Raw genomic sequence first — 15,851 nt, 5'->3', positions numbered from 1 at the left:
GACTGGCTGGATTGGGAGGGTTGGGGGTGCTTAGCTAGGGTGGTCCGACAAAGCCTCTCTGCAAGGGTGATTGGTTCCTAAACATTGAGAGGGGGACAGTCATGTGAAGATCTTGGGAAAATTTTACAAGCAGAAGGAACAGCAAGACAGAGGTAGTGGGATGAGAAGAGCTTGTCATGTTTGGGGGGCTGAAGAGAAAGCTAGGGAGTTAAATGTACTGGAAAAGTGTAGCCATCTGTGTGCATAACTTTGAAGGGAGTCCAGACAGCACATCTGCATGACTTTCTCTGGCGAGGCTCGGCCAGTCCAGCAGACCCAGAGAAGGCAGAGTCGGGTGGGAGGGCCAGGGGTTTGCTGGCCGCAGTGGTGCAGGGAGAGAGAGGAGCAAGGGAGAGATACCATGCCTGCCTGGCCAGCCGGGCTGTGGCTGCATGGGCGGGTGAGAATGCTAGTGAGAGAGAAGTAGGACAAAGTAGGCTCAAAGGAGGGACGGTCCCTGTGCATCACAGGAGGTTGGAGACCGCAGTGTTAGAAGAGATAAGGTGAAATGATAAAAGCTGGTGGCCAGAGGGAGCAGGATGCTTGAAATAGAGCCCTCCGGAGCAATCCACTTTAGTGTTGACTACAAAGTCAGGGGGTGGCCAAGGGGTGGGGCAGCGGCGGTAGAGGCCATTGACAGGGGTGTCAAAGCTGCCAAGGACAGACAAAAGGCACGGAGGGAAAGGCAGGACCCAGGTCCTCCAGACCATTAGGGCTGGAGAGGACGAGTTGGCGGGGGACTGTGGGTACCATGTGCTTCCAGGGAGCTCGGTGTTTAAAGATGAGGGAGTAGAAATGGTTTGGAACCTGCGATGTGCAGTAAGACCGTGACGTGTGGAGTAATGGAGGGAAACGGAGCTTCACTGGCGGGGTGCAGGGAGGATGGTGATTGCAGGAGACAGACAGACACGTCTGCAGAAAGGTGAAGGGAGCTTCCTGAGAAGAGATGAGAATGTCGGGAGTTCCCTAATGACGGTGAGTTGCGGAAAGAACAGGGCAAGGTCTGGAAGGACAGGGAGGGACAGGAAGGGATGTGGGGTCCAATGACAGGTGTCTAGAGCAACATGGAGGAAAGTGTCCATGTGGCAAGTTTTCCCAGGGAGGTTGGCTTTGAACTGCACTGTGCTTTGTTTGTATTTTAGGTCTCTGCCCATCTTCCACAGCTTATAAACTCTTTGAGGGCAGGGACAATGTGTTCTATCTATTTTATACCCACTGCTTTCTATCTGATGACTGTCATCTTTCCTATGATCAGATCAGAGTTTAGCTTAAAGCTGGGCAGCGTCAAACAAGATTGGTGCCTTTTCCAGTTAATGCCCAGATGCTGATAAATTTCCAATTTGGCAACTCTGGGCTTACCTATATGGGCCTGGAGTTTGGCCCAGAGGGACCTGCCATCTTGGAACACAAGACCAAGTGACTAAGATGCCCCTGTGACCGTAGGGAATTAATTGGAAGGCAAGTACAGGAAAAAGGGCAAATAATAGAAACTAGTCAAAGAGAGTGAGACAAAAAATAAATTTCAACACAAAATTGCTTGGCAAATATTCATGGAGGTGGCAACCTAACTGGCCTAACCCCTATCCCCTGCCCCCTGGCAATTTTTCCAGAAAAACGGCGGCTGTAGTGAACTTGCCATCTGCAATCACACTGGCCAAGAAAGGACTTGTACTTGCAAGCCAAACTACATTGGAGATGGATTTACCTGCCGTGGCAGCATCTACCAGGTAACACAAGACATCTTCCTATAAAGTAAATTCTGCTTTCCTAAATGTGCTAAGAATCCAGGTAGCTGAGTAATATTCAAGACCTTTACAAAATGTAAAGCTCTATAAAAATGTGAAAGGCTATTTTTATATAAATTGGCAATGAAAAGAAATGTCTCTGTCCATGGGAATTCAATTGACCTGGGAAAGAGTGTAATGTAGTGATTAAGATTGACTGACAGTTCTGAAGTCAGAAATCCAGGTTTGAATTCAGTTCTGCCAGTTAGTAACATTGTGACTTTGAGCATGTTACATCACCTCTCTGGGTATCAGTCTTCTAATCAGTAGAAGAAAATAATAATGGTACCAACCCTATCAGGTTGTTGTAATAATTAAATGAGATCGTATGTGTAAAGGACACAGAGTGTGCAACAGCTCCGAGGCATTACCATGAGTGTGTGGATTGTTTTGTGTGTGTGTGTATGTGTGTATGTGCACGCACCCACCCACATGCCTGAGCACAGAGGATGAGGCAGTGTGACACTTTCAGGTTTCTGCCTATGATTAAGTAAACAGTCAGTTATTTAGTTTAAAGAGGTACTAAAGCATTCTGGCTGATCAAATATTCTTGTTAATAGAGTAACAAAATCTGCCATAAACCTACAACTGAATTTTTTAAGTATTTGAACATTTAAAAATGCTCTTAAAACTCAGATGCTTCTAGGAATGACTGAACCTTTCTCTGATGATGATGGCAATTCCAGAAAGGCTGTGGAACTCAGAGTGTGTCCGCATCGTCCTTCTGGACATCAGTTGTAAGCCTATAGGGGAAGCTCCAAACAGGCCCATTGCTGCAGACTTGCTGCTTGAGGGATGGCAGATCCTCGCAACCCTAGAAAAACTATCCTGCAATAATTCTGTGTTGTTCTTGTATATAATTCAAGGCATCAAACAAAACTACCATGTTGTTTGCAGGAGCTTCCCAAGGACCCGAAAACTTCCCAGTATTTCTTCCAGTTGCAGGTGAGAACGTGTGTGTCTGTCCAGCTGTGAGTTTCACCTCAAGCCGGATACAGGATAAACCATTAGCCTCCAGAGGCGGTGAGGGTGGAAGAAAGTCTGGGACCCTGGGTTTCTGGAACTTTCTACATAAGAATATAGTAAATGAAAAAACTCCCATCACAGCAGTGGAAAAAATAAGCATAGCACTGAGGCAACTGGTGAACACTGGGTGAAAATATTAAATTTGATATTTTTGTACATCATATATCTGGATAAGTTCCAGGTATATTGAAGAATAAAATATAAAAAAACTAGAAGAATAAAATCATAAAAAAACTAGAAAATTTACATAATTATTATAAAATATTGAAGAATAAAAATAAAAAACTAGAAGAATAAAATCATAAAAAGCTAGAAGAAAATTTACGTAATCATAGTGACCATATGATCTTAGAATTGCAAGAAGACAATTATCATAACAATTAAATAAATCATCTTAATTTTTGCATTCGTGTTATTATCCCAGCTGTGTAAAATATTGACATGTGGGAGAGAATAGTAGAAGTTGCGTCTAGGTGGTGGGATTATGGGGTCTTTGTTATTTTCTTCTTCATGCTGTATTTTCAAAATCTTTAATATAATAAGCACGTGTTAATTTTATAATTAGGAAAAAACAAACATGACTTCAGTGCCAGGATCTGGGTTTAATTCGAATCAAAGACTAAAACACAAGTCTCCGCATCCAGCTTCTGCTGCTCGGGTGCCGTGGGCTCTGGAATCTGTTTGAGCCTCTGCCTGTGCTGTGTTAAGTAAGTGACCTGTGCGGCCCGCCTTCCTTTCCACAGGAGCATTTCCTGAAAGACCTGGCCGGCCCAGGCCCCTTCACCGTGTTCGCACCTCTGTCTGCGGCCTTTGATGAGGAGGCCCAGGTAAGCACGAGGCTGGGGCAAGAGACGAGGTTTGGGGCTAGAACACAGTCTTCGGGCCTCGCCCTGGAGCCAACACTGGAGATGTCTCCGGGCAGGAGACTGAGGCTCAGGTGACGCTGACCAGCTAGAAGGTGCTGCCTCTCAGCATAGGGACCCTGGTCAGGGGATGCATCCAGGTGGATTTGGGGTAACCACTGGCCAGAGAACTTCTAAAGCAGCCTTTTTTGGCACCAGAGACCAGTTTTGTGGAAGACATTTCTTCCACGAACAGGAGTTGGGGGGAATCAGGGTTGGGGGGCAGAGCTCAGGCAGCGATGCAAGTGATGGGGAATGGCTGTGGCCTGGTTCCTAACAGACCACGGACCAGGACTGGTTGGGGACAGCAGTTCTAAAGGACATTCCTGGACAAGGTAGGAGGTTGGAGAAGATTAACAATTCTCAAGTGATCCAAAACTCCCATAAAAAAAAAAAGAAAAAGCTGGAGTGGGGGACAGAGAGATCCTGGGTTAAAGGGATTTAAGTTGGTTCTTTTCTTGCAGGATTTATCAGAGCCTTTACTGTTCTAATATTCACTGGGGCTCTTTATGCTGAATTGCCCATTAATAATAGTGATAGCTAACATTTACTGCGAGTACCAGGCACTGTTCTGAGTGCCTGGCTTAGATTAACCCATCTGGTCCTCACGGCAACCCTGTGAGCTGAGTGCTGTCACTATTCCCATTTTACAGCTGAGGACATTGAGGGAATTGGCTTTCCCAAGGTCACATGACCAGCAGGTGGCGGAGTAAGGACTCAGACCTGGGCCTGTGTGCTTAACCGCTGCACACACTGCCTCTTGATGCATAGATTTTGGACGCCAGCAAAGCAGAGGCACAAAAATAATGTTTGAAAGAAATTGACATTTGGTAATTTTAAAAAAGCCATCAAAGGAGTTATCATGAAACAATGAGAACTTTATGGGCTTTTTTACTTTGTGGTTAATATTGTGTGTATTTTGGATTCCAAATGGAAATACATCCTGATAGTTTCCAATACTGAAGGTTTAAATCTGGCCCTGGAACCTCTCCAGGAGGGGGTGGTACTATGCAGCGTTTCCCAGCATATTTCAGAAGAAAATTCTTTTTGGCAGGGGAGGAGGGAGCATCTCACAAAACTTGGGGTCTTTGCAACATGTGTTGTGAAATGCCGCAACAGAGGAACTCCGCGTTCCCTTCTGCTCTGAGATTCTACAGTGGAGGCAGGAAAGGAGCTAGGGCCACGCCCTCCCTCTTGCCTGGACAGCCCCTACCCTGCAGCCCGACAGCAAACCAGCCCTGCCTGCCTGTTTCCCAGGGACTGGGTGGGGAGAGAGGTGTAGGGTGTGGTACAGAGGCCAGGAGCGCAGAAAAGCGGGTTGCAGCAAACGCTCCTGCCTCCGGCTGGAACCCTCTGACCTTCTTTCAGATTAAAGACTGGGACAAACAGGGCCTGATTCCCCAGATTCTTCGGTACCATGTGATCGCCTGTCACCAGCTGCTTCTGGAAAACCTGAAAATGACCCCAAATGCTACTTCCGTCCAAGGGGAGCCAATTGTCATCTCTGTGTCTCAGGTGAGAGAAGCTCCCTCAAGAATATGCCAGTTACACTTAGGTCCTCTCTCCTCCTTTTGTGTAGAGTAATGCTAGTTATAATAACTACTAATGTATGTTGAGTGATTTCTATATGCAGGCACTGTTCTAAGTATTTGGTCTGTACTAACTTGTTTAATCTTCAAAATAGCCCTGTGATAGAGATAATATTCTTATCCTTAATTTCCAAATAAGGAAAGTGAGCTCAGAGAGGTTAAGTAACTTGTCCCAGGTTACACAGCAAGTAAATATTAGAGCTGGAATTGAAACTCAGAGGCAGGGCGGCTGCGGGCCATAAATAGACCTGCTCTTGGTACCGTCAGTCAGAAGCCTGAAAGGGATGAAAGCTTTCAGTCAAAGCCACTTGACCATGCTGGTCCCACTCCTCTCCCCAACAGAGAAACAAATAGTGGCTGTAGAATTTATTTCAAAGGGGAAAAAATGTGGGGAGGGGAGTGGGTATGGGACAAATATGAAAGAGAAGCACATGTTGATCTGCTTGTTTAATTCATATTTGAGAATTACATTGAAATGATTGTTTGGGTTGATTCTGTATTATTTGCTATTAACTTCTCTAAGTATAAATTACATTCTTGTCTCAGTTTTCTGACTAATCATAAGAAAAAATGTAATCAAGTAACTTGGATCTTCAGATTTTGCTCCCGATGATTTAATAAGTTGGTGAAGCAATTTTGTGTCTGTTTCTCTGTGCAGTCATTTCTTTTTTTGTTTTCTTTTGTGGTTGATTTCAGGGTACAGTGTATATAAATAATAAGGCGAGGATCATATCCAGTGATATCGTCAGTACTAATGGAATCATCCATATCATAGACAAATTGCTATCTCCCAAAAATTTGCTTATCACTCCTAAAGACACTTCTGGAAGGATTTTGGTAGGTAAACTCACTGTCATACTCTCTGCATGGAGTGACATTATCATTTCAATTCTGATTTGGAGGCATCATTTTGAAACATTTTGATTTTGCTGCTTCAATCTCAAGCATCATTAAAGGCCTAGTAAACATTATTCTTAGTAGTAAACAAGTAAAAGTCATTTTAAATTGATAAGTGGATTTTATAAGTTTTTCTTTAGTGTCCTCAAGGGCAACTGGTCTTGCATAGATTTGAAGATCTATGGAGATGACAGATGAATGTATAGATAGACAGACAGACAGACACCAAAACTGAACTAGGAGTAAAATTCCTTCTCAACTGACATAAAAGGTAATTTTTGAGTCAGGGTTCTTTGTTCATTGCAGACCACAGAATCTGCTAAGCTTACACAAAAAAGAGGATTTTCTTAAGATATTAGATATATCATCAAGTCTCTAGAAGGTCAGAACCTAATTCAGATGCTACACAGCTGGGAACAAAGCAGCCCAGGGAAGCCCACAAAGGGTGGACACCTAACCTCACCACAGGGCTGCTCTGGCTGTCACATCTCTGCCACTGCCACCTGTCTCCAGCCTCACCATCTAGGACACTAGAAACTGGACCACAGATGCCTTCACCATTATGCTTGCCAGGAGGTCTGAGCCCCCTGCTATTAGCCACTACCACCTCCTATTATTTCTTTCCACCAACAAGCCTTGAACAAGTGTTTCTGCTTGGAGGACCCTATGCCATGTACAGGCTCTAGCTGCAAGGGAGTCTAGGAAAACGCAGTGCTTAGACTTCTAGCCTCTAGAATGCAAAAAAGCAGGCAGAAGAGAGCTGGAGAGGATGCTGATAAGCCAATCTACCCCACCTGCCATGTTAGGTTACCTTTATTTTGTCCTTTGTTAAAGTGCTTTGTAAACTGTATGAAGAAAAGTCTCATGCTCATTCTCAATGTCTTTGCAGCAAAATCTTACGACAGTGGCAATAAACCATGGCTACACCAAATTTAGCAGCTTAATACAGGTAAAAACCTAGGGGAAAAGTTGACTCAGGAGATAACCTGCCTAAGGAGGTTTTGTTTTGTTGTGTTTTTACATCTTCCAGCTGTTGTGGGATCTGTGTGGGGAAATCCCAATTTTCTGGAGAGTAAAGTCACTCTTTGCCACCCCCTTCTCAAAATGTCATATGGTTGGTTGAGCTATAGAATGTGCACTGGCTGAGTTAGAAGTTGACATTCTTGAGGCTAGGGAGAGGGAAAGAAATTGGGATGTGCCGGTCTCTGTACCTGGTGCTTCACTTCTGGAATTATCAACTCCATTATACAGGTGGGGAAGCCAAGGTGGACAGTTGGAGAATCTATGCCTTGAGGCAGGTAGAAATTAGAACCATGTCTTTCTGACTTCAGAGACTGTTCCCACAAATTGAATAGAACTTCTTGTTCAGACAAGAGATTGCAGAAGAGAATAGGGAGGAGGTCCAGGGTCCTCCTGAGGCTCCTCCCTTCTCTCTCCCCACAACGCTGAGCAGTCCCTGAAGAGTTCTAAGAACCCTGGACTCCCCCCATACAATAGTCTATAAATCTTTGCATTAGATCAGCGATTCCCAAAATGGTCTTGGTCTCAGATTCTCTGGGGAGCTTTTTAGAAATGGGGATTTCAAGGTGTTCAAAATGAGAACCTCCAAGGATATTACAGTCAAGTAATGTTTGCCTAACTACCCACCCCTAAAACCTTATATTCACCCCCACAGCTGTGCATCAGGGTCTGGTTGAACACGGGCTTTTAAAGGAAGTTAGCAAACCTCTTGGGGGCTCAATAGAAGGAGATAATAAAGGCTTCTTCATAAGGTTGTTAGAAAAATTAAAAGAAAAAAAATGTATGTGATGCACCCAAGTTATATTAGTAGAAGGCTCTCAAATGATTCCTCCTTCATCTCACAATTTCTTTTTTTGTTATATATTATCTAGAAATCTTATAAACACATAAGAGTATCTCAATATTGCACAGGTCTCAGTTTTCAAATGAAATATGAGGAAAAATACTAAGCTGGTCCTCCAGAAATTAAAATATCTGGGCAAAAGTAGAACTGGAAAAAAAAAGTATTCACTAAAGCGTAGGTTTACTTTCCTATGAACAAAAGGCCAGAAGTTGACTTCCTGATTTGCTTGCTAAGGAAATGTAGGTCGGAATGGCTGGAGTGGGATAGGCCTCTAGTTCCTGGCTGTGTCACCCTGGAACCCTCCGGGGTCCCGATAAGCCGCGGGGTGGGGCATGGAGGGAAATCCTCAGAGACCCTCTGCCCACAGGCTGGGCCGGCTGCACGGACTGTGCTGTCACCCTGTGTTCCAGGACTCAGGCCTGCTGAGTATGATCACGGACCCCATCCACACCCCGGTCACTCTCTTCTGGCCCACGGACCAAGCCCTCCAAGCCCTCCCCTCTGAACAACAGGATTTCCTCTTCAACCAGGACAACAAGGACAAGCTGAGGGAGTATTTGAAATTCCATGTGATCCGAGATTCCAAGGTATTTTGTTTAAACCCAGAAGTGAGTGCAGGAATGTCCCAGGGGGGTGACTAAAGTCCCCATCTCCATGGTGTGCAGGAGGCCTCAGCAGCCCCTGTCCCACTGGTTTCTCCTCTGACTAGCCATGGTGAGTTGGCTTCTGCAGTATACCATGCCTGGTTCTGTTTCTTAGACCTACCCTTTTTTTTTTTTTTAATTTGAACCAATACCTAAGAGCATCCTTCCTCTCTTCACTGCAAATCAGCCTTTTCTCTTTTCCAGTTCACATGGCTAAATGGCTGTGAGTTTTTTCCAGATGGATTCCTTCTCTTCCAATTCCAAAATTTCTAGGCAAATGACTGATTAATCCAGCTTCATTCAATTGTTGGCCCATGAACTGATCAACTGTATCAGAGAAGCAAGATCATGTAGGAACATGGCAGCCACTCTGAGTCTGCAACCAGGCCCCATGTCTCTCTCCAGGACTGAGTCTACCCAGTTCAGGGATAGCAAATGCCCTGACTTTGGTTCATTCATAGCACCTGGATTGGTTTCCTAAGGCCGCTGTAACAAACTATCACAAACTGGGCAGCTTAAACAACAGAGATTTATTCTCTGTAGTACACAGTTCTGGAGGCTGGACGTCTGAAATCAAGATGGCAGCAAGGTTATTCCTTCTGGAAGTTCTGAGGGAGAACCTGTTCCATGCTTCTTGCCTGGCTTCTGGAGGTTGCTAGAAATCCTCAGCTTGTAGGCTCATCCTTCCAATCTCTGCCTCCATGGTCAGATGGCCGTCTTCTCTGTGTCCTTCTCAGTGTTTCACATGGCATTTCCTGTCCTTTCTTCTTCTTTTAAGGACACTGTTCATACTGGATTAAGAGCCCACCCTACTCCAGTATTACTTATCCTAACTAATTACATCTGCAGTGAACATTCGGAGGCACTAGGGGGTCAGGACTTCAATATAACTTTCCAAGGGGTACCAGTGAGCCCACAACAGCACCCCGGGTCATTTCCCAGCCTAACCCACCCATCCTTTCATTGGTTTCCTTTGCCAAGACTGCATCTTCCAGAGACTTCCAAGCACAGATGGGGGATGGAAGGTTGATGAAATCAGTCAAACTCATCAGCACTTTCCCTCCGGAAGGAATTTCCAACCACCCTGAGAGCCCATGATTATTCTTCATTTTGATTATTCCTCCAGTCATTTTGAAGCTGAAATTATTAGAACTCATGGAAAACCTTGCATCTGAATTTGATTTGTTGACCAAGCTCCTTTGGGCCATTTTTCAGCCCAAATGTGGGGTATTGATGTGACACCATTGCTTCTGCAGGTTTCAGCTGTGGACCTTCCCAGATCTGCCTGGAGGACACTGCAAGGTTCCGAGCTGAGTGTGGCATGTGGAGCTGGCAGTGACATTGTGAGTATCGTCACAGGAGGTGGGAGGGAAGGGGTTAGGAGCACATGAATGGCAAGCCAGTCTCCAGCCACTGCCCCTTCAAGGAGATGTGCCTTTTTCCTCTATTGACAGCAAGTTCGTTTTTTCTCACTGCCTTCAGAGCTGTTTTCCTGAGAGTACATGAGTGGATATGAAAACCCTGATAAATCCTGGCTGGCCCATGCCCTGGTAGCAGGTGGCAAGAAGCCTCTTACACTTGTGGAGAGCAGCTTCCAGTTGAGATAGATAGATAGATAGATAGATAGATAGATAGATAGATAGATAAATAGATATTGTGGAGAATTTTTTTTCCCAGTGTGAGATACTCCCCTGAAGCAGGAAAGTATACTGTTATTTCTTTCCCTTCCTTCCCAGCCCCACTGTGGCCTCACCTCCAGCGCTCTCTTGGCAGTCAGAGCCAGCTTTGCACTATACCTACCTAGATCAGCCAATAGAGAGACAGTTTGTGGTTTTCACCTTCCCTGGCTAGTCCCTGGCTACCTTCCTGTAATTCCATACAATGAATGGGTCTAATAGGATAAGTTCAACTGCATATAATGGCAAAGCCAAAATGACAGTGGCTTAAATATATAAGGATTTATTCTCTCTTGTAAAGGAAATCTGGAGGTAGCCAATCCAAACCTGGTATGTTGGCCCAATTGGAGAGCTGCTTCTGTTTTTCTGCTCTGCAGCCACATGGTTCCATCCTCAAAGTCACGTCAAGGCCTACTATGCCTGCTGGGATCCAGCCACCATTTCCACTTTCCAGGCAGTAGGAAGAAGGGCAAAAGGGATGCATCTCCCTGTTGAGTAGATTCCCTTCAAGGAGGCATCCGACAGGTTCCATACAACCTTCTGCTTACGTCTTATGACCAGAATCCCTTTGGTGTCTGGATTAGAATTGCATTGAATTTATAACTGAATTTAAGGAGTATTAGCATCTTTTCATTGCAGCTTCTGGAAAGCTATCCCAGTGCGATTATGCTCCTGAGATCCCCTGTACTATCTCCGTAGACCAGAGGCACACCTATCAGAAGAAGGATAGTAAGAATGTCCACTGCTCGTTCTGTGTGCTAATCAGGCTTGCAGAGCACCCTGCAATATATTATTGAGTTCAATCTGTATAACAACCCTATGCATTAGAAATCATGAACTCTGTATTTACCTGGTGGGGAAAAAAATTGAACCTCAGAGAAGTTCAGTGACTTGCCCGTGGTCACAGAGTGCATAAGTGAACATGTTAGGCTTTAAACCACAGTTTTCTGGTGTTTTCCACTGAGTCACAGTATCTCCATCCCATCCACAGATGCGGGGTGACCTCATGGAAGGAAGCCCTAGGATTGCTGCAAGCATTAAATGAAATACTGTCCCTAAAGCCCACTTTAGCTAATGTCCAGTACATGTGAAAAAGAAGTTATTATTAGCATTATAAAGTTAAAGTCCATCACTTGTATATCCTGGAAAGAAAACTGAACCAGCCACTTTGCTGGATGCTGGTACTAAATAAGAAAACTCGGTTACTGCACACAAGTGGCCACATCAGCAAAGTTTACCCCGAACCACAGTGAGGTCACCCTGCTCCACCCCATCACCCCACTGCTGACGTCTCTCCTTTGGTCGAGGTGGTGTGGCAGAGGGCCAAGGCTGCGGGCCCCATTGAATGGACAAGTCTTTAGCCTCTCACGGCCTCAGTTTCCTCATCTGCAAATGGGTACTAATAATAGTAGCTACATCCTAGGGTGGTTGTAAGGATTAAAAGAATTTGCACAGGTAAAGCACTTAGTGCCTGGCACACAATACGTGCTGAGTGTTAGATAGATACATGATTGATTGATAGATATGTGTATATATATATTGTACACAGTGTGTATATATATATTATTTTTTCCAGTTCTTCCTGAGTCTTGCAGGTGCTGGCCACATGTTATGGCCTGGGAAGAAGAGAAGTCTGAAAGGGATTGACTATTCTCTCTCTCTTTCTCTCTCCCCGTCCTTCTCTCTCTTTCTCAGGGAGAGCTCTTTCTAAACGGCCAAACATGCAGAATTGTGCAGCGAGAGCTCTTGTTTGACCTGGGAGTGGCCTATGGCATCGACTGTCTGCTGATTGATCCCACCCTGGGCGGCCACTGTGACATTTTCACTACTTTTGATGTCCCGGTCAGTCCTAAAAACAACACCGTAATAAGAGAACACTGGGCCAAAGAACAGCCCTGTGACAGTGTGGAACCTGTTGAGAAACCACTGGAGGCCAGGAGAGCTGAGGGCCAAATGATGGAGCTCTTCAGTTTCAGAATCAACTAGCATCTACTTAGCCCTACATGGCCTGGAATATTCCTGTCCATCCACCCACCTGCCCATCCATTTATTCCCTTGTCACAGGGGAAATAGTTTTTGGATACCAACTGTGTGCCAGCTGTTCTGCCATTCATTTTCAGATCCATCCATCTATTTGGTCACTCATTCATTCAACAAACATTTGTCGAGTTTCTGCCACATTAAACCATATGAAATTGCCATATTTGACAGTTTGGGACCTATAAAAATGGCAGTTTCATAGGGTCAGTCTAATATTACATGCCACCCATGCCTCCATCATTTACCTATTACCTATTCATTTATTTGACAATGTCGATTGAACTTCTCTCCCAGGCCCTGCACTGTGCATTTTCACATTCACTCATTCATCTATCTAGCACCTTTGCTGACCCACCTTTGAGCCAGCCACTGCTCAATGCTCAGCTTACCCCACGATAATCCAATAATGGGAGTAGTAATCATCAACACTATTATGTAAATTTAGAAATTGAGTCTCAAAGAGGTGAGGTGACTTTACATGGCAAAGTTTGTCACCAGTTGGTATCAGTACCTGGCATCTCATAGGCATTCAATCAATATCCCAAATTTTTTGGATACCCTTCAGCCAAAGTAGATGAAACCAGTTGTTTTTCTGCTATGGGGGTTGTGGCCTTCGTAATTTCCAAAGTATATTCACACACATTTTTTTCAGTTAATTATTTTTCCTCACCAATCCCCTCAAGATCAAAAGAGCAGCAAGAATTCTTATCCTTATTTTATAGATCATAAAACTGAGAATCAAAGAGCTTAAATGATTGGCCAAAAGCATCCTAGCTAACTTAAAGTGGAACCAGCACTTGCATCTACATTGCCCACTGCTACTGCCACGTGCCTATGTGACACTGCCCTCGGCCAGCTCTGGGTGACAGGAGCTTCCCCTTCAGAGAACGAAACCAAAGAGCTGAGGTCCAAGATAGACCTTCAGAATCCTCCATGGCAAAGTTGTTTATAAATTCTTGATCATAGCCAGAATCTTAATCAAGATTCATTAAGTCCTTAATCCATCCAGGTATTAATCAGGGACACTTCCTTGTGTTTTCCAATGTTCTTGATTTTTAAGTGTTTCTTTTCTTGCATACTAGGGGGATTGTGGGAGCTGTATCAATACTCCCAGCTGCCCAAGGTGGAGTAAACCAAAGGTAATTAAGAATGCAATGATGTTTGGAGAGCCATAGATTTGTTTCATTATCAGACCTCTATCTTCGGGTGTGTGAGAGGATGTGTGTGTGTGTGTGTGTGTGTGTGTGTGTGTGTGTGTGTGTGTGTGTGTTGCATAAATGTCATTTGTGTCATTCTTCCAACAACCAAGCCGAAGAGGTGAGAGATGGGCATTCTCAGCCCAGGCAATCTGTCAACCTACTACCCCCATATTTTAGGACTGTCTAGAAAAGTCATGGGATTGTAAGCCTAGAAGGGACTTCAGAGATGATTACAATTTTAAAAGTAATAGCTACATTTTGTTGGCTATTGTTCATGTCTCAGGCTTTGTGCTGAGCTCTTTATATATTCATTGTCCCTATTCCTCATTATATTGCTTGTAGGAAGCTATTATTACCTGTACTTGTGAAAAAATGAATCTCAGAAAGGGTAATCAATCAGCCCAAGGCCACACAGCTAGTAAGGAGCAATGCTAGGATGAAAGCTCAGAAAGCAATGGAGAGTAGTGGTTAAGCCAATAAAATTTGGAGTCCACAGGTATGCCGTCACATTCAAGTAACTTTTGCCAAGTCACATGATCTATGAGTTTTGCCTCTGTAAAATGGAGCTTATGACAATTCTATAAGCAGTTACAGGAAAAGTAAATTTTAAAATGTGAGTATGCGTAAGTGCCTGGCACATAGTAAGTGCTCATTAAATATTGTTTTTTATTACTTATTCCAAAGTCAAGCTCTTTCTACTCCACTAGCAAAACCTATGACAAAACAAAACGTAATTCATACTCTCCTTGCTGCTCACCCTTCCATGGTAGGAAGCTCCCTCCCCTCTCTCCCTCCCAGAGCATACGCACCATTTGCAAGCCAGTGTAAGGGTCAGAAAGTTCTTCAGTTCTTCTTTTTGAGTCTGGGGAGAAATCTTTCCATGGACTCTAGCTCTGCCCCTTCCCCATCCATGTGCTTCTGACTTTGGCCTATTGACTCTCCTAAGAGTCCTATTTTTTAAAAAAAAAAAATAGCTGGCTCCCATTGGAAGTCCCATTTTCAACTTTGGCAGTATCTGGGATCGTCCACTTGGGGGCGGACTAGAGACCCAGAGCCCCTGTCCCTGCGGTGGAAGGTGGAGGGATGGTCCTCTCTCTTCCTTCAGGGTACGAAGCAGAAGTGTCTCTACAACCTGCCCTTCAAGAGGAACCTGGAAGGCTGCCGGCAGCAGTGCAGCCTGGTGATACAGCTCCCCAAGTGCTGCAAGGGCTACTTCGGGAGAGACTGTCAGGGTGAGGGCACCTCTTCCTGCCTCGTGACTCTAACAGGATTGTGTTCTCACTGTACGGCATTTGAAAGTACCAAAATTATAAAGAGCTGGGGGAAACACTGCTACTGATGATTTGCAGACCCGAAAGCAATCTCTCTGGAGAGTTGTGTATCATTCCTTCTACTTTGTCCATTTGGCATATTTTGGGGTTTTTTACCAAATTAATATTCTACCAGCTGTATATTATAATTGTGTGTCTGATTTTTTGCTTAGCATTGGAACATACAAACATTTACCATGGTGCTAAAGACACCATATTTCATTTTTGATGCTGTGCAATATCCATGATGCTGATAAGCATGTCTGTTTCAATGCATTTGATACGATCTCCCTTGGCAGGTGATATGCTGTTACGGCACATGTGGGCCAAAATTCCCTGGGAGCCACCCTGTTATAGGACATATGGCATTGTCCTCCCTCCATTACCTGACCAAGAAAGGGCTCTTTGCCAAAGGACATTTGGGCCCATCCTGAAACCCATGTGTCGGCTACAGCTTCTAGCCAGTAATACATCAACAGCAGCAGCATGACAAATGCCTACGGGGCACTTCCCATGTGCCACACATTGTTCTAAGTAGGCACATTTATTCAGTGTTGTTTCCCATGGATAACAATACATTTACCCTAGGCAGCAACCACTAGGGACTAGTTCCATTGTTGCACCCACTTTGTAGATGAGAAAACAGAGTCACAGAGAGGATGAGAAGCAAGCCTGAGGTTCCACGGTCTGTCTTCCAGAAGCCATGATTTGCACCACTATGCATACTCCATCACTGCACCCTCCCCGAGGGCACTCCCTCTGGATTGAGGGTCCATACAGTCACCCGGCGCCACCTGCAACATGACAGTGTGGGCCATTCATAAAAATCAATGTCATTTGTTATATTTGTTCAGTGCTTTATATTTGCAAAATACTCTTAC

The 15,851-nt window shown here is 44.6% G+C and overlaps 1 protein-coding gene across 1 annotated transcript in view; it reads left to right on the top strand.

Annotated features, from left to right (window-relative positions):
• STAB2 (stabilin 2) overlaps nucleotides 1-15,851 on the top strand; it is a 136,404-nt gene that overhangs the window by 99,949 nt on the left and 20,604 nt on the right. The window contains exons 45-55 of the mRNA XM_045553091.1: nucleotides 1,650-1,766; nucleotides 2,721-2,768; nucleotides 3,593-3,676; nucleotides 5,120-5,266; nucleotides 6,037-6,177; nucleotides 7,127-7,186; nucleotides 8,512-8,688; nucleotides 10,002-10,088; nucleotides 12,117-12,263; nucleotides 13,544-13,600; nucleotides 14,766-14,892. Coding sequence (XP_045409047.1) covers nucleotides 1,650-1,766; nucleotides 2,721-2,768; nucleotides 3,593-3,676; nucleotides 5,120-5,266; nucleotides 6,037-6,177; nucleotides 7,127-7,186; nucleotides 8,512-8,688; nucleotides 10,002-10,088; nucleotides 12,117-12,263; nucleotides 13,544-13,600; nucleotides 14,766-14,892 — 1,192 coding nt within the window. The remainder of the gene's footprint in view (nucleotides 1-1,649; nucleotides 1,767-2,720; nucleotides 2,769-3,592; nucleotides 3,677-5,119; nucleotides 5,267-6,036; nucleotides 6,178-7,126; nucleotides 7,187-8,511; nucleotides 8,689-10,001; nucleotides 10,089-12,116; nucleotides 12,264-13,543; nucleotides 13,601-14,765; nucleotides 14,893-15,851) is intronic.

Source organism: Lemur catta, chromosome 6 (assembly GCF_020740605.2).
Source record: "Lemur catta isolate mLemCat1 chromosome 6, mLemCat1.pri, whole genome shotgun sequence".
NCBI classification, from domain to species: Eukaryota; Metazoa; Chordata; class Mammalia; order Primates; family Lemuridae; genus Lemur; species Lemur catta.
This window is presented reverse-complemented; position numbering and strand designations above follow the sequence as displayed.